Here is a 22,883-nt window from a genome sequence, read left to right as displayed (position 1 = left end):
CCTTACTCTTAATAAGTCATTTTGACTGCTCCCAATATTATTGCTACAATTATTATAATTATCTCAGTCTACCCCGCATATGATGAGCTTATCGTAATTTATGAATAATGTATTTGAAAGTTTAATAGGACAATTAAATATGACATTGTTCTCTAATTGTGAATAATGAGTATTCAGGTTTTAGTATCCTCAAAATGGCAAGTGCAAAGGGAAAGAAACAAAGTGAAAGACAAATGAGATGCACTAAATCCTCAAGGAGAGATAGAAAATGGTGTCTGATGAAATGAAAATACAAATTTCTGGAGATGGGGTGTGTGTGTGTGTGTGTGCGAGAGAGCGAGAGAAATTTGGTCCTGCCTCCTACTGCTGCATAACGAGTACTCTTTCTCTCGGATTGGCTGTTTCTTTAAGACAGATGGCATGCCTGAAGTATTGTCCACTGATTGATAACTACAGAAATTGGGTTACATTTGGCTTTTCACCGTCCATAAACTACACCAGCAGTGATTCATAGTGGAGTTTTTATCACACCTTTTTTATCCTCTTTCTTTATCTCCCTCCCTCTCTTAACCCGTTATATCTGTCGCATATGTTGCAGGTATACAAAGCAAGACAATCAGTGTACCATAGAAAAACAGATTGACTATTAGTTCAATACAACACTAATCATACTTGTGGTTTTAATTGACACCAGAGTTTTAAATTACTTGATGAGCACAGTTTTCTCAGAAATTTTATTATTATTATGGGGAGATACCAACCTCCATGGTTTTACCATTGGAGTAAGCACAATGACCAACATAGAATCATGCATACCTTGATAACCAATCACATTATAGCCTTGATGTCATTGAATTGCTGTCACAGTGACAGTCAATCACTTATTTGTAGATGCCATAGAAGTGAAAAAGAAATGCTGTGCTCTGAATCCTCCCTGTTGCAAACTTTTCTGTGACTCTTATTAAACAGCACATTTTTTTGTGAACTTCAAAAATAGATTCAATATTCAAGATTTCTTTATTGTCATTCCACAGTGCACTGTAGTACGAAATTACGTGCAAAGTTCACAGCTTAAAAATATAGCACAGAAACAATCAAAAACACCGTAGAAAAACGAAATATTAGCTACATAATATAAATAAATATGCTTATATGGGTATGCAAAGCATGTAGTGATAAATATAAATATACAACATCTAAAAAATATATAAGATATATCCAAAATTATTGTTTAAAGGCAAACATGTTGAAAATGTTGTTGCAAAAAAGTTGATTCATTAAGTGATACAGCAGCTTTTGTACTGCCATACTGGAGCCTCTCCTCCATTGTCGTCCGTTCCAAAAAAAAATAAAAATAATTATTATTATTTGGGCAAGACATACATAATTTTTATTTCCTTTCCATTTGCACTTGCTGTTTTGAGGATTTTGAAACCTGTAAACTATCAATTTTGAATGCATATAAACCAAGTTTGGACAAAAGTTTGGAAACATTAAGGTTTTTTAATGTTTTTGAAAGTAATCTCTTAATCTCACCATGGCTGCACTTATTTGATAAAAAAAAATACCGTAAAAACATTAATACTGTGTAATATTATTACAATTTAAATGAACTGGTTTCTGTTGTATTATAAAAAAATATATAAATATAAAAAAAAAAATATATATATATATATATATATATTTGTGTATATATATATATATATATATATATATATATATATATATATATATATTATATATATATATATTATTTATATATATATATATATATATATATATATATATATATATATATATATATATATATATATATATATATATATATATATATATATATTCCTGTGATGGCAAAGATGAAGTTTCAACTGCCATTACTTCAGTCTTCAGTGTCATATGATCTTTTTTTACTGTATTTCTGATCAAATAAGTGCAGCCTTGGTGAGATTAAGAGACTACTTTCAGAAACATAAAAAACGTTAATGTTTCCCAACTTTTGACCGGGACTGTATGTCTGCTAAAAGTGAACTTCTCAACATTTAGGAGTATACTAACATGGCCTTAACTCACAGACATGGTCTGAATGCCACAAAACATTATGATTTCTTAAGAGGCCTTTAAGTGGGTTATGTACAAAGAGGTGTTTTCTAGCTGTTCAAAAAGCAGACATTTTCTAGAACTTCCTCTTATCACCAGTGTTATATGACGACTCAGTCACTCATTCCTCTCATATCACCCTCTGTAATCACAGGAGCTGAAGGAGACGGAGGAGCTGGATATTCAGCTGAAGGTATTTAATGAAAATAAGGAGGAGGATTCCATCGAACTGTCTCACCGACTAGATGACATCCGTGCAGAGATGGAATATCCTTTTTACTGCTGCCTCGGCCGTGCGTGCAGCCGTGAGGGCGCCCAGTGCAGCTCGTGGGTCTAAAGCCAAGACCTCCAGTTCATTCAGAACGGATTTGAGAATCAGGGTTTTTTTTCAATTCCAGTCCAGCCTCTGGCAACTCTGGTGGTAAACAAACCTCTTCACATCAACACATGCATGCACCGCACACATATCCCAGCATCCTCTGGCCCTGAGCTCATTATACTGACATTCCAGAGACACAGAGAGCAACCTCTACGCTCACCTCTCCTCTGTTTAATTCCCCTTAAATCTGCAGATAGACTATGCTACGCAACTATGGAAATCCGTTCACACTTATTTTCTCCCTGTTTCTACATCTGCATCTGACCCTTCAGGCCACAGCTGCGTACGTGGCAGCCATATGCAGTAGCTTCTGGATTTGTGTGTGTATCCTCGCAGTACCCTTTATAAAGTAGCTTGAAGCCATTCACTGAATTCAAAAAAAGAGTAAAGCATATATTTTTGGTTATTTTAGTTTTGATTTGTTGATTTTTTTTTTATCGTTTCGCCCTTTCCATAAGCTCTCAGAGGGAAAGCTTTGCTGAAATGATGGAGAATCTAGAGTTTTAGTTCAGGCTGTCTGGACTAATGATTTTCGTGAGCAGTCAACTATGCAAGAGACACAACATTTGTCTCTAAGGACAATTTGGCATTGATCTGTAAGTGCCTTGTGTAATATGCGTGTCTAAGCAACGGTCTCTGTCTTTCTCAGTCCTTCATTTCCCTGCTTCTTACTCAAAACATCAAACATTTTTCCAATCCCACCCTGAATATTTACAAATAGCGATTCTGTCTGTCTGTCCATCTATTTACTCGGTATAGGTCATCGGTACAATGGCTTGAAGGAGCCTGAGAAGTTTAGTGCCAGTGCCACCTACTGGTAAAATCAAATATTCACATGCTTATAACTTTGGATTTGGTTGACTTATTCTCACGGGAGTTCCTGAGATTCCTGAATCCTTGCCAAGTCCAATGATACCGAACATGCTAGGTTTCGCCTTATGGTTTGTGCAACGTTGTGATTTTAGCATTTAAACAACTTTCGCGAATATCTTCGAAACCGTTGCGTGATCGAGACGAAACCACCGTAGGAAAATAGATACATAGGTCTTTGAAATTAATGTAGATGCCAAATGTCAAAAATTTGATAGTAAGTGGCAAACAAATACAATTAAAGTCCGATGTGGGTCATTTTCTATGTGCTCATAAATATAAATGTCTATAACTCCAAAGCGAAATTAGATATTTTCACCAAATTTGAAACACACAAAATAAGCGGTGGGACTGCACCACTTGGTTGCGCTATAATTGAACAAAACATGAAATTGACTCTAACTACAGTACTGTTGATCTGATTTACTTCAAAATTGACACGCACTGTCTTTGTCTCAGTTGATATCATAGTCCATTATGACATTGGTGTACCTTGAAAAACATGGCTGTCATTTTAATTACAAAATGACAAAAAAGATCCAAAGCTGTAATTGCTATGTTTTTGCATATTATTGTTTACAAACGCATTGGCATATTGTTACGAAACTCAGGATGTTTCTTCGACACCATGCCCTGAAGATACTCAAAAAGTTGTAATGCTTACAGCTATATTTATTATTATTATTAAGAATATAGCACTCCAGTTTAGTTCTGGTCACTTTAGTGACTTCAGGAAGCTGTGGAATATTAATTGTTAAAAGTTGGGCAGCGTGATTGATTGACCCTCGCTCTCTGTCTTTTGTATTGCTCAGCCTCATGCTGATACAGCTCATGTTTATGCATCACCTTCCCCACCAGTATATTACTGCAAACATGCCCAAAATACAAATATGCACAGATGATGTGTCTGTGTTCACACTCATGGCCCTGCTTAATAGATAGAATGACTTTCCATTGTGTTTTGCTGGTTTTGAAGTGTGGAGAAAATAATTCACTTAAGCAGATCACCTGTGTTATCAGCAATAATGCTCTGAAGATGCTTGTATTCTCATATTGAGTTGACAGAACATGGGATACACTCACAACTCTTTGAATAACTGAAATGATATGAGCTAATTAGAAAATGTTCAGCATTAGTGGGGCAGATTGGTTTGCTGCAAGGGCAGTTTTTAAAGTGCAGTTCAGGGGCTTGAAGTCTTATCTTTCCATTTTATTGTTATTCCATAAATATAGAGTTATATAATAAAATATAGAGGTTTTTGTCTCTGTTTTTAGTTGATATTCTTTTAAAGAATATATAGTTCTCTATCCTGAGGCAGATTTTTATTAAATGGAGACAGACTCACTTTACTTTTTAGTTTTTCCTTTACATATTGAGCCTCCACTGCTTTGTTTTCTATCCCAGTGGAATGGAAGGAGCGAATATGGTGGCTCAAGAAAGTATGTTCCAGTCTAGACAGTGCATCACCATGCAGTCAGCATGCAACTGTATACACTATTTATGCCAATATATATATATATATATATATATATATATATATATATATATATATATATATATATATATATATATATATATATATATATTTTTTTATATATATAATATAATAAGGTTTTTTTTTTTGGTCAATGTTGTTCTATTAACTCCATCCTAGAACCATTACCGAGTGCTACATTTAATCATCACATGCTTTAGCTTGCCACCATTGAAAATAGATTCAGTCATTCATTTTACTCAAGTGGACATATCTGGGAGGGTTGGGATGTCAGTCGTGACTGATCCATGTTTTATGGTTTTAAATAATCAAACTTAAAGAATGTTCAGTTAATTCATGTCCAGGGCCAGGGTATGAACTGGCAGAAGAGATATTTCTTCTGTCACTTTTCTTCAATCCTTGTGTTTACTCATGTTAGCAAATTAGATCCCTAAAGACACTTTAGAAAGCATACAGATAGCTTCAGTTCTGGTTAGACTCAACCTTTGACTCATCCTATCTGAATTAAAGGAAGCAAGTTATTTCCAGTGAGTGATGGCCATGCACCTTTAGTTATATTTGCACACACTTTATTGTTCTTTCTCATTTTAGAACTATACCACTGCACTTTTAATCATTCCTGTCACTCTAGTGTATATTTTATAAACAGTCTTATAAGCATACATGTACATATATATAAATGTCATGTTTAGATCAACTTTGTTTTACTACATAACAAACAGGATGCACAGTTGTGTCCTTAACAATCCATGCACTGATATGGGTGAAGTGTACCATCTCCTGTCCAACATGGTGAAAGACACAGGCTCAGAATCTTACTTCCTTTCCATTCTCCAGCACCTGCTGCTCATCAGGAATGATTATTATATCAGGTGAGTGCTATCTTATCTTTTTTTTAATATCCATTCCATAATGTGACATTATAAGACTGCACCTACCTGTTCATTAACACTTTTCTCAGTTTCTATTTACTTGACAAACATACTTGAGTATGATAATTCCTAGATTATAATTGAGAATAAATGGAAATAAATAAAACTAAATTAATAGACAAAATAATTTAAAATAAAAAATGTAATACATTTACCATGTTAATAATATAAAAGTACTCATATCATGATCAAATATTTTAGTCATACCACTCATTAACGAGGTCTTGAATCATAATTTATTTTAAAAATGAGAGTTATTTTGCATGTTCAGCCGCACTCAAGAGCATGTGTGTCTGTCAGAAAGCGAAGAAATGATACTGAGCATTTCAGTTCACTGTTGCATCAGACCTGTTGCCGAGGTAAAATATTTAATAAAAAGGGAAGAGCAAAGCGATGAAAGGGAGGAAATTTACCATGGACATGTTGCTGCTCACTTTGAGCTATGAATAATGTATTGCCTGGCTTGTTGGAAAAAGCAAGAAATAGAAAACACATTAAGCAAGTAGTATGGCAGATTCTTGTTCAATGCCATCCCTCCCGCCCCTGTGTCTGTAACTCTGACAGCAGAAAACAGGATCACTACAAATGCTGATTAAAAATGTATGCACTTATTAAAGACTAAAGAAAAACAACACAAACAATCTCTTTAATGTCTCCAATTGTTTCTTTTTGTCACCAATGAGATTAAATGAAGAGAAAACGAAGTCTCCTGCCTCTCAGATTTTTCTTCTGAGAAATAGACCCTAGGAATCCCACAAATAATGTGATACAAAGTACATAAAACATAGCTAAGAAATCCTGAACTATAAAAGAGCGAAGTTTGAACAATTACAAAACGTAATTATTTCCCAAGCTTAGCATCTAGAGATGGATATGCAGGTGTGTTTTCATATATGTATATGCATATATATGCATCTGTATTAGATGGTCACTCTATAAAGATCTCATCACTCTCAAAAGCATGTCTTTGGATGCTTTTGAACCTGGTGCGACATTTTATGTAGATTGGATTGGCTGGTTGAGAAATTCTATGGCTATAATTTTAGATTAAAGGGATCCCTTGAGATCAGTGCTTTGATGGTGGAGTCTCCAAGGAGAGGGCGGGACGAATAGGCTGGTGGCATCTCTCTACTTCAGTCCGCATCAGTCGACAGCGTCGCTCTTGTTCATAGGTGTTGGGAGGTACTCTGGTGATCAAAGCCAGCCATAAAGGAGAGCTGTCCGTGCCAATAGATTGCATCGTTTGATTTAAAGCCATTCTTTAAAGCCATTTCAACCAGACACCCTTATCCTCAGTTAACTCTGTGCCCTCAACTCCGTCCTTGGTTATTTGTATGGAAAGTTTTCCCTCAATTTGTTTAATAACCTTTTTTTTTTTCAAATGAAATAAAATGAACAATTTAATAAGTTACCAATGTCCTTCAGCCTTTCTTTTTACTGCTTTTTGGAGCAGTGGAAGATGGTGGCAATAACTCCCTAAGACTCTGTAACAGAAGGTAGATCATAGGGAGGGTATATGGAGCACATCATCTACTTTTGGCCGTGACTGATGTAAAGATTAGATGGGCAGTGTGGAGCAGGGGTTGGATGGGAGATGAGAGGCAGACAGTGAAGGTGCCAGACTGAGAGAGAGAAGGAAAGAGTGGCTCTGTTGAGTGGGACATATGCTGTCTCCTCTGTTGGGGTCTGACAGTTCTGGGTCAGTCGTCTCCTTCCCGGTTCTATCCAGCATGCGGCAGTGGTGGTAGCCAGGATGTTGAGAAAATAGGGCGGCTTATTGAGATAATGATATGGTGTACATCAGTGACAGGCATAAGCTTCGGGCCTTGCCACTAAGCCAGGCTCGGTGACACTCTCAGCCCTATCAGTTCCAGCCACCCCGTCCGCCCCCTCTGCACGCTTATTACACATCGCTGCCGTGTTTCTTACAACAAGGCCTTGAATTGGCAAATTGTGCGAATATGATTATTTGTTTGGTTATTTAAATATGTTATTTGTCATTGAGATTGGAGAGACATCCAATTATAGTTAATTTCTTAATAGCTGGTTTTAATCAAAACATGTTCATATGTTTAAATGTTAGAACAAGAGATGCAGTCCTCTTTGATGCTGTAATTCTGCTCTTTTCTTTTTAATAAATATGTATTTTAGCATTTTGCAGTACATTTAAATGGGAATATTTCCGATCAGAGACAGTGTTGTTTTAGTAGTATTTATTAATATTTTGAATTTGCTTTTATTTTGTATTTTTTTATTTTTCAGTTTTAATTTAAGTTTCAGTAAGGCGTTTGTGTCTGAATTTCTATTTAGCTTTAAGTTAAGTTATTTTTATTTTTTTTTATTTTTTTTAGTGGCTTTAATACTTAATTTCAGTTAGTTACCAAAGTAACACTTTTAATTTAAGTTTAGTTATTTAATTTTATTTGAGCTTTATTTCAATTAATGGAAACTATTTTTAATAGTTTTAGTTAGCAATAACAACACTGATCAGAGAGCACATGAAAGCTTGCTTATTGTTCTTTAGAGGCACCTTCGAGCACACTGAGGTCTTGTGATCAAAATAATTAAATATTCCATAAACAGCCTTTCATGGAATATAGATTGTATAAATAGATTGTAAAGATGAGCAAAAGAACACTCCTGTTGTTGCGTTATTCATTAACTTGGGTCAACAAACTGTAATTCATCCATTAGCTTATCTATATTCCCCCGCAAATATTGTTTATCAAACAAGAATGTTTGGAGATGAAAAAAATCTAATGCTCTAGAATTAAGTGTCTTTACCTAAGAGTTGTGGTGCAATTATTTAGTACAGGGACATTTTTAAAGTCATGCTTGTTCATTAGAATTTGAAAGCTTGTTTTGTGTCGAGAAGCCGAGAGAAGGGGACGACACATTTCTGGGAGGAAAATTGAATACCTACAAGAGACATTCAAGGTCATGCTTGGAACATAATTGTTTGCCACTACGGAGCTCGGCTTAAGTCGACATTGTATTTGTTAAATGTCACTCGCAATTAAAATTGGTAATATAACTTGGAAAAGGTCACTCGCTAAGCGCCATGGCAGTATCTAGTCCCAGACCCATTTACTCCCCGTCCCGTCATTGTCACCCCTCCAAACACAAGGCCGTGTTTTCCCTGCCATTGTGTGACTAATTACACAGATTACACTGATTAGATTTGCGTCTGCAGGTTTTATTACCGCCCTTAATTGCCAAAGATGATTGCAAATTAGAGAGGGAAGCACAGAGGCCTGGATGTCAGTTTGTCTTCACCTTGAATGGACAAAGTCACCCAACTGCTCACCCAACGGCTGCATGCTTTGCCGTTAGTGATTTCATTATGTACCAAAGGAAACCTTAATTCAATGTCGTGAAATACCATTAAAAGATATGTCTTACCGGATGATTTATGAAGAACTGTCTTCACCGGAATGCACGAGGCGGTATTTTATATGAAGTTAACGGCTTTGTCTCTTGTCATATTCTGCCCCCTCACTCTCGCAGTACTCCTTCTTTTTATTACAGGCCTCAGTATTACAAGGTGATCGAGGAGTGTGTGTCCCAGATTGTCCTCCACCGCAGTGGGATGGACCCTGATTTTGCCTACAGGGAGAGACTGGATGTGGACTTCAGTCACCTCATCGGCAAGTCTGAGATTAGGTCTCCTGTGTCTTGTAGAAAACGTCTTTATGTTATGAGCACCACACTAAACCTTTATGCACTTCCGCTTAAGTTATTATTCATTAGAACAACTCAGTTTCCAGACTATTACATTCTGTCTTGAACTGTATGGTCATGTGATAAAGTGGCCAGAACATTTCAGAATGAATAAAAAGAGTTTCAGGTTTCGGTAACCAGCTTTAGGTAAAAGCGAGAGAGCGATATTGAGTTAAATCAATTCAATCAAATCTGTTAGAAATACTTTTTGTGGGCTTAATGGGATGTCTACAGTATTATTACAACAGTCCTGCACAGATTCACACTACAGTCTGTCTTAACATAACTGTGAAATCATGCTAGTTTGAGTTTGAATTTGAGTTTGAGTTCGCAATTTCCTGGAGTAGATCTAATTATTATTCCCCAGTCCCCACGAGAGCCCTGTCTGAAACACCTGCACTCACCTGACACATAAGATAAGCTACACTCATTATGCATAAATAAAACATTATCTGCTAAACCTGGCTGGCATGTCATGTCTTATAAACGCAACACGACCGATTATATTTGCAGTCCTGGACTTTTTCATTTGTTTTTATGATTAAATGTTGGTGGGGAAATAAGCATGCATTGCCAATGGTTATGTCACCCAGTTCATGGACACCAAAGGAATTAATATAATAAGGGTGATGTAAATTTTTTGCCTTCTTTTTTTTTTGTTGATTTTTTGCCCCCCTTTTGTGTTTTGTCACTAACACTTTAGTAACTTGCCAGCAAATGCTCATTAAAAGTTCCCAAACCAATCTGCAGATTTTTTTATTTTTTTTTAAAGATTTTCTCACTTCTTCCCTTACTTTAATGAGTTTAAAACAGATTTTGCGGGGCACCGTTTTTTTTTTTTTTACATCTCAAACCCCCAGAACACAATCCAAATCTCCAGAGGGGAGGGGGAAATGAGACACTGACAGGTTCATTTTATTCCGTTCGCCCTTTTTTTTCTTTTAGTTGTCTTCATTCGGTGTCTGATATGGAATCTTATCCATCGTGTTAACAATGCACCATAGAATTTGCATATACTTGTGTTTTGTGTGTTTTCATGTACTCGGCTATTTGTGTATGACAGATCAGTGCGTGGATAAAGCCAAGGTAGAAGAGAGTGAGCAGAGAGCAGCGGAATTCTCCAAAAAGGTGAGTTTATTAATCACCCTGGGTGCCGCTATTGGTATGCAACCAGGCTGCTGTCACCAAACTTTTCTCCCATGAGCGATGAGGCAGTGCATCGATTGCTCTCACCTGATCAATAACTGGCAACAGAGCAACATGATCTGTATCAGTGCAAGCAGAATCAATGCTGATGCTCCAATCTGCAAGCTTGTTTGTGCCATACTGGGAACACTATTTACAGGCACCATTTCAAATAGTGTTAAAGGCCCCAACGTACAATTTTGTGATTTTTTTTCTAATACTTGAAAAGTTTTCTCTGGAGGTTCATAAGGATGCTGAGCTAACACTTGCTGGTGTTGTCAGTGAAGCCAAGAGCTGTATCCCATGATGCTTGAGGGGACGGAGAATGTATCCATGCTCTTGCTCAGCTTCCTGCCCAACTCTGCCAAATGTCAGCCAGACATCTGAAGGTGATGATACACAGGGCAACTTTTTTGAGCAATATTGCTGGGCAATGTTGTCGTCAACGGGCCACCAGATGAGACACAGGGCCCATGACCGATCTAAATTATCCAGATTGAAATTGATTGCCCATTTTCGCAACACTCGCTCAGCAAGATTGCCCAGCAACATTGCTCAAAAAGATGCCCAGTGTATCATCACCTTGAGGCTTGCAGTTTAATGGCAAAGTAACACAAATACTACTGGACGGCAGAAAGCATTGAGTCTCTCACTATGCATGCTTGTGTTTGTGTGTGTACCAGTGCTTTCAGGAATATTATTCGTTTTTGTGTTTGCACATTTTGTGTTTGTGTAATTTTGCAATATATTTTGTATATTTTTGGAAATATTAATAGTATAGTATATATTTAATAGTATGATGTATTTAATATTTATATACACTCTGTAGTCTGTTCAAAAGTTTGGGATGATCAGATTGTTTTGAAAGTAGTCTCTTATGCTCACTGAGGCTACTGTACATGTATTGTATGATCAAAAAGTACAGCAAAAACTCTTTCCACACACGCTAGATTACTTTATGAGTGAATGAGACCCAGGTGTAAATGCAGCCATTATAAACTTAACCTTGGATCAAGATGATGATGATAGTGAAGGTGGAGAGAAATGGTGAAGATGTTGATGTATCCTATGGTATTTGCAGAGTTACTTCAATGCGTTGTTGTATGTGTGTTGTTGTCTTTCAGTTCGACGAGGAGTTTAGTGCACGGCAGGAGGCACAGGCCGAGCTGCAGAAGCAGGAGGAGAAAATCAAAGTGCTAGAGACGCAGATCAACACCCTGCAGGCCCAGGTAACACTTGCACCATAACCTAATGTACAAACTCTTCTCTTCCTTATCACCACTTCTGGTTCACGAACAGTATGACCCAGGTATGACCCATTCAGCTGCTCTGCGATATCAACCCAAGGGTATCAAACACAGGTTAACGCTAATGGAAGCTACCACTGATGCCGTGGCCCATGTGTTCACCTTTAACATGCATAGTCTACCCTTCCATTGGCACTGATTATACCACATAATCGATCTGTTCTTTGTTGTATTCTCAGAGGCTTATGAATCCTCTGAGATTTCTTTTATCTTCCCTCATGAGAGCTTGGTGGTTTCAATCTTTTCTTTGAAGAGCCTTTTATACTACAGATCCATGAAGCAACAAGCCTACTTTTCTGGTTTCCAGACTGCCTTTCTTCACCTCACAAATATTCTCCAATGGCTATTAAACTACCAGGCATTAAATTATTTGTCTCCATCATGAAACCGTCTTGACGCTCAGTGCCTTGGCTCATCAAATGCCCTGGAAAAGAGCTATACAAGCACATTAGGATCACTAGTACTTATTTTGTGTGTTGTGAGGTCATATGAAGCCGTTTTTCTCTGTCTGCTTCAAATGGTAATGCAACTGCTAATGTGGCGGCGAAGGGAGAGACTCTGCTAATTTGGTCAAATTGAAACCTTTTTATCTTTTATCGTGAATGCAGTGGTGCTCTAAGTGGGTATTTTAAGACTTGAGGGATTGTATGATTTAATAAAGGGCCAATCTCCCCCTCAAATTGTTGGATTTGATTTTTCTCAATTGCTCCATCGCAGGCTGTTCCTAGATATTGTATCAACGCTGTGAGGGATTGCGTTACGTCTTTGCCTTTCACATCATCGTTTCTGTCAAGAAAAACCCTCAGTCCTTCACCCGCAAAATGACTGCTATTTCCTACTAAACCCAATTTTAAACATTTTAGATTTTAGTGGTGCCTTGGGACAAAAGAAGTAGCTTGCTTGCTAGCTTATGGAGTTTAATAGGAGGGGAAAAAACACCATTTGTGAAGCGCCATCCATAGCGTAAATAGTTTTCCAGAAACCAAATATATTGCAGTCGGAAAAGCCAGCACTTCGTCTTTCTGTTTACTTACCTCTCAACATCTCCAAGCCCTATTGCCCCCATCTTCCCCCAACAAGCATCTCCCCACCTCTAAACCGAGATGAGTTGCTGTCATTAAGGACCCTGGCAGCTTGGACCACCATTCATTCTCACAGATTTACCAAATGGGCACATTAGTGGAGGCGGGGCTGGAACAGGTTCCTCCCAGTGCAAAGCAGAGCTTCTCAGAGCCCGGCACTTCATTTGTGGGCAGTCCTCACCCCTGCACTTCGTCTGCCCCGAGAGCCGAATCACTGCACGTTAACCACTCTGTCTCCCTCCTTCCCTCCATTTGCCTCGTCCATCACTTTCTCAACTCCTACACATATTCATGAGCCCAGGCCTCTCTGCGCTCCACTCCTCATCAGTCACCATCATCCCTCCTTTACTACACTCATTCAGACCGAGCCATATTGCATGCACCCAATGCAGACACTGAAACCCTCTTAATGACTGCTCACCTGCTCTCTTCTGCTTTGCTTTCCTGGACCACAGTGTTATTCGGCTGTTGTTTTTCCCCTGGGTGTCCTCCAGTCTTACCCCATGGCGATCTCATTCTCTTTGAAGCTCAGTCATCTCCAGCACATTAACAGGTAGAGAAGCGAAGCAGAGCCCTCGAGACGCATACTCTTTCCAAGCGTGCGCTCTGAAGGCACGTTCAAAGCTTTGGCTCCATAACATTCTCGCATCAACAGACTTTTGGTGCTTCTGGTGGAAAACATGTAATGCGCTCGCTAAGGATGCACCAGGATATTAGCATTAAAGTGTTGCACTCATCCCGTGGGTGTTTTGGCACATCTGAAAGGGATATAAACTCATAGGTTGTCATACGCAAAGCTGACAAATTGTATCCTTTATTAGACAGCCGATGTAGAACTCTTCTCCTTCTGCAGTTTCACAATGTTGTCAGCTTGTCGGTGCACAACACATCACCGTGAAAACTGACTACGCTCACCCACACTTCAGCCCACATGCCTACTTCAAATTCTACTTCCCATCTGTACCAGACCATCAAAGAATAAGGTTTCTAAACATATTGTATAATAATATTTAATTTAATATTTTTATATAAAGTTATTTTATTTTATTTTATTTTATTTCCAATAGCAAAAACACAAAACTACAACCAATCAATGAAACCTCTCATCTGAATGAATGATTCAAAGGTCACCTCTTCAAATGCTCTATATTGTACCTCTCTATTTCTATAATAAGCCTCAGTAGGTTACATTATAATGTACATTTTAAGAGTTTTGAGCTGACAAGCATGAATGTTACAATTAACAATTAACATAATAATTTTTCCATTTGGGTGACCTAGGTTCAAGGACAACAAAGAGATGACAGCAAACACATGCTTATCAACAGATTTACTTTAACACATAATTGAAGAGAGCCATTATTCAGAGCAAGCAGTGCAACAGCTCATGTGAAAATAATAGTCATCTGATCTCATCAAAGCCGCCGTATAGAAAATTTCGGACAGACTGAATATGAAATATAAAGAATAAAATAATAAAATAGCTTCGCACTTTTAATTCATGTATTTTTAAGAGTTAATGAGACTGCATGCATTATTAGGCCTTCTGCTCAGTTGTTCTGCCAAGCCCAGTTTTAAATAAGTTTGTAACCATATTCTATCTTTTCATGTTGTGGTGGATTGATATTTTCCCTACTTGATTTGACTTCAGTCATGTTAATGCCAACAGAGTGCAACATTTATGCGGGGTTCTCTTCCTCAACCCCACCGCCCCCAAACCTCTCTCTTGGCCATTCAATAGAAAGGTAATAGAGTCAGAGGTGAGGAATCGAACAGTATCTAAATTATTCAGAACTCAAGCGATACTGGGAGAGTAATCTTTTACAGCACCCTGATAGGTTTCAGAAAGATCTGCGGTCAGCTGTCTGTACCAACATGGGACTCGTAACATTGCAGAGCTGGTCCTGTGTCTTATTGCTGCTGCTGGGCTGGATCTGGAAGAGTATGTCGGTAATTATGCCGATAAGGACGACACTACACTTGAATCATGGAGTTGGTTGCCATGTGCTCTTCATTGTTGCTATGGTCAGAATCAGGGGACAAAGCTTGGCCATTCACCTTTACAGGCTGATTCATTTAAGATGCAACGTGTGCCATCCCCCTCTCTTTCTCTTTAAGGAAACTATCACACGGAATATAAAAATGCTGCTGTTCTTCTTGACAATGTTCAGTGTGTTGGCTGATGTTCTGCCCTTCCCATCTTCAAAAATAAATAAAGATAAAACAACCCTCTACGGACACACTGAAGCTTGAGTTGCCATTGGCCAGCAAATTTTTTATTTTACTAGCCAGACTTTTTGCATGGAATGCAAGAAAAATTCAAATGTTCAATCAAGTTACACATACATAGGGATGGGTATCGTTAAGGTTTTAACGGTATTACTACTCTTACCGATACTCCTTATCGATCCGGTACTTTAACGGTATTCTTATCGGTTCTTTTTGTTATATTAAAAAAAGGGGGAAAAATAATTTAGAACATAATTAATATTGCTTTATATTTTGAAATGTAAAATAAATATCTATAGCAAAAGAAAAAGCAATGCTTTAACAAAACAAATAAAACATGTACGTTATGCAGAAGGGTGCAGGCTTTTGTGTTTTATATAGACAGGCCAAAAACAAAGTACAAACACATGGTCAAAAAAAAAAAAAAAGGATACAATAAAACAAATATACAAATTATATACCCAGTGCTTTAATTTCAGTAATGTCTACTGACATTACTGTTCAGGAGTAATATGGGTTAAAAAGACATCTAATAAAGTCAGATGTAAAATAACACTGCATAGTTTATCATAGATAGACTAAAGCTTATATCATTCAAGAGCTGTGACTGATTTTCTCTTTGCCTTTTGTTGTTTGATTCACATTAATGGAGCAATCGTCAGCAGGATTATTAGACTGCTGCCTCTTTAAGACCAAATGCAGATCTAATCATTATTAAGCCTCATATTTTCTCCCAACTATTTACGCCGATTTAAGACATAAACTGTATTTAAGTGAATAAACTGTTTAAGTGAATCTCCAAGACGGCCATTTTGATATATTTGTGTATTTGATCGTTTAGATGCGCACACGAAGCCCAAAATATACGTTGCTTGTCTCGTTGCGGTGTGTTTCGGAGCGTGCGCCGCATTTTGGAACAGCGTCTATTGCGTCAATTTTGGTACTTTTAATAGCCTTTTATTATCAAACGCGTCCCGCAGTTTAGCAACAGTATAGACTACATTTTACAACAATCACCGATCATGCAGATTCTGACGTTACTTTTGGGTTTTAGGGAGAAATGACAGCGCATCGCTCTGTGAAGGGAAGGAAGTTGCGCTGGAGAGAATGTGGCTTAGTTATTAGTTTTTAATGGTTACACCTCAAATATCTTCTTTTTTATAATCATTGGAAGCCAAAATCTAAATCTAAAATTAAATTAGTTTAATATCAAAGATCTAAAGTGTAACCTTTTGAATGTTCTGTCCTCATCGTCACTCATTAAGCAGGGCTGTTGTGTTGCGCGCGCCGTGGCTTTGCGTGAAAGATCGCTCGCTCTCGCTCTCTCTCTCTCTCTCACACACACTCTCTCTCTCTCTCTCTCTTTAGCAAAAATGCATCACAGACAAATGGTTCAATATATATTCGCAAGATAATAATTTCTTAATAGCAATAATAAATAGCATGTGTAGGCTACTTTCATAATTTCTCCAGTACCGACAGCAGAACCGATAACGTCCGAGCTTAACGATCCAGCGGTCTTTCAAAATTCAGCACCGGGGCCCGTTTAATACCGGGTTTCGGTACCCATCCCTACACATACATATACATATAATATAAAATATAAATTTCAAACACTATTAAATAAAATAGCGCAAATAAACACAATATAACAAAGATGCAAATTAAATAAATGCTTTCAGGTTTTCAGGTAGATCTAACAGTTGTTAGATGCAGATTAGTTACAGAAATTGAATTAAGTAATCAAATGTAAAATAACACTGCACAGTCTTCACTGTATAAATTAAATATGGATGGATCCTTATTCAAGTTACAAAAGTATTTAGTCAAAAGCATTTTGACAAGTCTGTTGTTTTATCGAGAAATATTAGGCTTCTTTCACTTTAAAATATAATGCATGGATCTAATATACTGATACTGTTACACGTGTTTTCTCTCTTGACTGTTTACGTTCACTTAAGGCATAACCAACTATGTTTACTAGGATAATCGCCAAGACGTGAAAGTGAGCTCAATTCAGTTATTTACGTGCTGTCAGACATTGTTTTCTGGTCACGTGCATCGAATGTGCAGTTTGGGCACAGCGCGCAGAAGTAATTTTTTGCTTCTTCTTGCTCTTGAATGTTTAAATTGGCAAGGCTTAAAAAGGCGTACAAATGATAAACTTTCATGACGACGCAGCACTGGTCCTAAAGTTCTGTCAACGAGCCCTGCATGTGATCTCTCGTTCTCTCAACAAACCTTAGAGGTTTTGCCTCTAACTCAATTATAGGTGACTGTAATCATACAATTTACTAGCCATTGGATAATTAAAGCCATTTTTTGTTGCCTCTCTTGTAATTTGTTCGCATATGTGAGTGATTTACTCGCGTTGTAGAGGGTTGTAAAAAAAAACAAAGCTTACTTATCACTACAAGCAAGGACAGCATTTCAAATATGATCAAAGGTTGTTGTTTTTCAGCAGTCTTCACCAAGGAAGTATCCATCTTCTTTTCCATTACATGTCTTTAATATTTGATTCCGTCCTACGTGCAATATGGGGTAATTGCACCATATAAGTGTATTTCATAGGCAGTGGAGTATGCTTCCTCTGAATGAAAAGAGTCTGTCAAGATCTTATTTTTCCCTTTTTCTTTTTGTCATCCTCATAGCGAGTTCAAAGTTGGGAGCAAAGCATTGCTGATTCTAAGTGTTTGCGCAAAATTCATTGGCAGTGAAGTAATGGAAAGGGCTTGAAAGAACAGGATTCCAAAAACAACTATAAAAGACGCAAAGCTGCATTATTGCACAACAACCAATTTATTGCATTGCCGTCTGATGCTCCTTGAACTTTCCTTAGAAATGGACATTATTGAAACAAAAGCATCATGGAAATTACTGGAGCCAAGAAAGTGACAGGTTCCAGAAGTAAAAAAAAAAATAAAAAAAAACCTTAATGGGATTGTACATAAATCTTGTACCTTTGTCTTTTTTTGCAAATCAAGTTTGATTTGTACGTAGCAGGTGGGTTGGTCATGGCTTTTAACTCTTTAACAAATACTTTTTTTCTTAAATCATCCAAGAAAGCTAAAAAAGTGGGTGGCCACTGTTTTGCTCTGTTTTGTCTGGAACTAGAACTAGAATAACATAATAACAATGTTAGATGTTCTTAATTTGGGAATTCACTGTTTTCAAAAACTTTTCTGGAGTGAGAATCTCACAATAACCACCAATGAAACACTGTATTACTTTATTAGTAGGCAAACACTGTGTTTTTATAATGTTCAAGTAGGCTGCTTGCATCCAATTTCTTGTTGTCACCAAGTGTTATTGCCATGTGACCTTCAGCAAAGTTGGCAGTTGACTTTTTCTTTACCATTCTCCTTTTCCAGCTATGGTCTTTGCCTTACTGTTGCTCTGTCTGTCTGTGTATGTGTCTGTCTGTCCCTCACCTGTCCAGTTGACTAGTGAGAGAGACAAGCTAAGAGAGGCAGAGAAAAGCATCAGTGAAAGAAACAGCAAGGTGGGTGTTCTCCCAACCTCCCCTTCCCTTCCCAGCATGCTCAAAGCAGCCACCTGCCTGCATCTTTGAAAATCTGCATTTTTTTAAACTTTCTAACAGGTTGATCAAAGCTGTTACCCCTCAGTGATCAGGCAGAGCCTTGATTTTCTGTATTGTCTCAAGACTCTTAACAGATGCTGTTCAATCATCCATTACAAATGCATGCTACACAATTAGGGCATAATCCTTTCAACATATCCAGCATATAAACAGCTTGTGATGGTGGATCCTGCCAAATATAATCTCTATACTGTGAACTAGAATATTACCACAGACACTAGAAAGTATATGAAGCAAGCAGTTTGTTTGTTCCCTGGGAATCAAACACTTACTTTGGGGTTGCTAGCACCGTTCTCTTCCACTTAAGCTACAGGAACACGACAGAACAGGCTACCAGAACCAGTTCGAGCTTGAAGGGAAAAATGAAACCCATCCTTCCATTTAACAGGGTATTGTAACCCTCAGTAGTTACCAAATCTAATTTAATTTTCCTCTTGCTCATCAGAGATGAGATTGGGATGACTTAATTGTGTGTTAGTCCTAGTTAATTACCCAAACTGTGACTGTTTCTACCAAGAGTTCCCTCCCACCCGTTGAGAGTGTAAATGGATGCTTGTCCTCTTGATATTCTCCTGTCCATATAGAACACATAGTTTCAGACACACCGACTGCTAATTAGTGCAACTAAACGTATGAGAGACGGCGAGCAAGTCCAGGTCAGTGGCCAGCTTAGACCTTTAACAATCCAGACTTTTTGGAAGTAAATTGCTTTTTTAAAACAAGACAAAAAGCCGAAAGGAAACCATAGGGGGAAATGAGCTTTAAATGAAAAAAATTTCCCGTATAAAATGTTTTTGTTGTAAAATTGAATGAGGGGTATGTCTTGAGAAAATTGTGTGCCAGAGGCTGATTAGCATTCCAGAACTGTGGCTGGAGGGTCTGCATCGCACCACAAGCTGCCACAGAGGGCCAAAGCGATGCGGAAATGACGGTGGTCTAATTTAGCAGCTAATTTGCTTGCCATTTTCTTGTATTAAACTTGATAGAGAAAATGGGTCACAACGGGCCAGAGATTGACAGACGCATAATCATGGGACAGGGTACTCGTCAAGGGACCTCAGCTTCCTGCATGATGCTTCTACACCTTTTTAATTTCCCTTCTAATAAACAATCCACTGCCTGCATTGTGTAATCAAACACTCGGTAATGCATATAAAAATGTGACTCGACGCATATCATACTCCTAATCAACTGAACTGAGGCTGGAGCGCAGAGAGGAGAATTGCTTTAGAAAATGAGAAACTTTTTCACTAAGCAGTGATGAGAATGAGGCACAAAGTAAGTTTTGAGGAGGAGGAGAAAAAAAAAAATTGGTTTGTAATCATCCAAAGGTCAAGTCATATCTGGGCTTTTGGGACTTCTAATTGAAGCATTTGCATATCATTTGTTGCTAAAGAGACTGGCCCACCCTTTATCAGTGGTTCAAAATACCTGTTTATTCTGTTGTGAGCAGAGCAGGGCTGATTTGTCAAGACATTTACTGCCCTTAGTCTTATCAGTTACTGGATGAATTGAGTGACTGACTCCTCCATAATGACTTCTCTTCCTGGAGACCATCTTGTAAACTTCAGTTATCTTACCAGGAGAGAGAAAAAAAAAAAGACCAATAAAGAAAAAAAAATGCACATTTGGTTAAAAACTATGGATTGTGGCTCAAGGTTAAGGATCTAGAGGGTGGAGCAGAGAGGTCGACTGGCTGCCGCCACCAGTTGCATGAGTGTTCAAGCCCGATTACTCTTCTCATTACTGCTAAAGGTTCAGGTGGCTGCATCCCATTCATACGCTCAATCTATTAGCAAATTACAGAGGCAATTTACATGTTAATCAAGTCTAATGGTTTACTCTCATCTGTTATGCTTTATGATTAAACGAGATGAATCAGTCTACACAAAGTGCTTTCCATATTTCATCCACAAACAAATATCGATACTGTCATCTTGTCATTCAGTGTAATCACAGTTAAGTATGTTCCATACGGAACGAATGAATGCTTATGTCATTATCTCTTAAAAACAATAACAGATGATCATAATAAACTTCACCATGTTTGTTTCTTTTTGAGTTATGCCCTCAGTGTCAGGCGGTTTTTCATTTTGTTCTGCTAATCTGAATCTAAAATGGCTTTTAAATTGTGTGTGTGTGTGTGTGTGTGTGTGTGGAAGTCAGTCAAGTTTACAGGAATCTTACGAGACGCATAGAAGTTGGTTATATTATGCTTCTGCATAATACCTGATGTTACACCGAGTTAAGCTTTATCTCACCTTCTTTAGCTCAATGTTTTATTTTATTTTATTTTATTTTTTATTTACTGAACATTTGTTACAGTAGGGTCCATAATTAACCTGTGCAGTCATTTATGCATTCACTTGGAGTTCTAGATAAAAATATCCAAGATAGTCTTTTGATGATAAATTAATAATTTAGTAGATGTTTGTATGCTAAAACATTAAGTTGTGACATGTTTTCTTTAGTAGATAGTTTGTGTGTTATTTTGTTTTGTTTTTTACTTTATTTGAATCTCACATCAGACAAGTAATTTTAATTGCTCACCAAATCCCATTTCTACTCAAGTTTGGCTTTTTGTTCACTTTGGACCCTGGATGAAACGACACTCCAGTGTCCACCAGAAAATCCTACCATCACATACACACTTAGACACTTCACCGCTTGTTCAACACTTGTCAAATTGCTCCTCTGAGATCCCAGTCACTTGACAGGTGTGTACATTCCAGAAGAATCTATCGGTCACATCGACCGACCTGCCATTTATGTATTTACATATTCAATGTGACTACCTGCCCCTCAGGAATCGCTGTGTCCCAGTTTCCCCAGCAAGAGAATCAGACGGTGGGCTCACGCTCCTCTGAGCGCTGGCCCCTGCTTGGCTCTCAGGAGGCGGGGCTCTGTGCGCTAGATGGGCAGATGCTCAGTGCTGCTGAGGGAACAGGTGCCCGGAGGGAAGGCCACGGCGGCCCCAAATCATCCATCTGCTTTTATCAACTCTTATTTAATGCATGTGAGAAGTCCCTCCCATCCCCCCCCCCCCCCCCCCTTCTCTCTCTCTCTCTCTCTCTCTTTGTGATTTTTAGACTTGTTGTCATGCACTCTCCTAAAATTTAAAAGTCAGCCTCTGTAAACACTGTTTCTTTTATCCTCCACTCTCCTTTGCCCTTGTCTCACCCGCTAGTTCTGATGGGATAAAACATGTAATGTTGATAAAAGCTTCGGCCTTTGGGAATAGAGGCTGAACGGGAGTGGTTGAGGTGAATGTTTGGCTCACAGAGGTCTCAGATGCCCTTTTCTTGTCTCTCACTCTTTGTAATCCCTTTGCAGGTTGCAGCAGGACCTGGAGCAGCCGGTGCCATTCCTCCACCACCTCCAGCAGGGGGCATTGCACCACCTCCTCCTCCTCCGCCCCCTCCACCGCCCCCATGTGGTGGTATACCACCTCCTCCACCTCCTCCTCTACCTGCATCTCTGGGACCTCCTCCTCCTCCACCTCCACCCGGCTTCGGACCTCCACCTCCGCCTCCACCTCCTGGAGGAGGCCCGCCCCCACCTCCGGGTATGCCTTTGGCTCCTCCCCCGCTCGTTGTCCAGCTGCCTTACGGGCTGTTGCCCAAGAAGATCTACAAACCTGAGAGCGTCATGAAGAGGGTTAACTGGTCCAAGGTAAGAAAGACAAAGACACTATTGAAGCTTGAGCGGTTTAAAAACACATGCGTTTTTGAGAACCGAAAAACACATTCCAAGGTCAGCAATAAATTGCAAATAGTGGCTGTAATTTAGCCTTCCCAGCGTGTAAGAGGAAAATGAGAAGAAATGATGTAAAAGAGAGTTTGACTTTTTCAGTGGGAGTTGATGGTCCAAAGCCTACGAGTACATGCAGCTTATTAAAAAAAGCGTTGAGCCATGGGACAAGTAATTGTCCCATGGCTCACTCTGCCTCCCTTTCAAGATATCCGGCCGTAAACTATTTCATTAT

At 38.4% G+C, this 22,883-nt stretch overlaps 1 protein-coding gene across 1 annotated transcript in view; it reads left to right on the top strand.

Annotated features, from left to right (window-relative positions):
- Positions 1-22,883, top strand: part of diaph2 (diaphanous-related formin 2) — a 442,308-nt gene that overhangs the window by 131,160 nt on the left and 288,265 nt on the right. Inside the window, exons 8-14 of the mRNA XM_082178708.1 lie at positions 2,252-2,364; positions 5,598-5,714; positions 9,303-9,421; positions 10,558-10,622; positions 11,804-11,908; positions 18,737-18,799; positions 22,232-22,570. Coding sequence (XP_082034834.1) covers positions 2,252-2,364; positions 5,598-5,714; positions 9,303-9,421; positions 10,558-10,622; positions 11,804-11,908; positions 18,737-18,799; positions 22,232-22,570 — 921 coding nt within the window. The remainder of the gene's footprint in view (positions 1-2,251; positions 2,365-5,597; positions 5,715-9,302; positions 9,422-10,557; positions 10,623-11,803; positions 11,909-18,736; positions 18,800-22,231; positions 22,571-22,883) is intronic.

The sequence above is a fragment of the Leuciscus leuciscus genome, assembly GCF_965113295.1.
Source record: "Leuciscus leuciscus genome assembly, chromosome: 8".
In the NCBI taxonomy this organism is placed as follows: Eukaryota; Metazoa; Chordata; class Actinopteri; order Cypriniformes; family Leuciscidae; genus Leuciscus; species Leuciscus leuciscus.
Note: the sequence above shows the minus strand (reverse complement) of the source record. Positions and strands in the feature narration are given on the sequence as shown.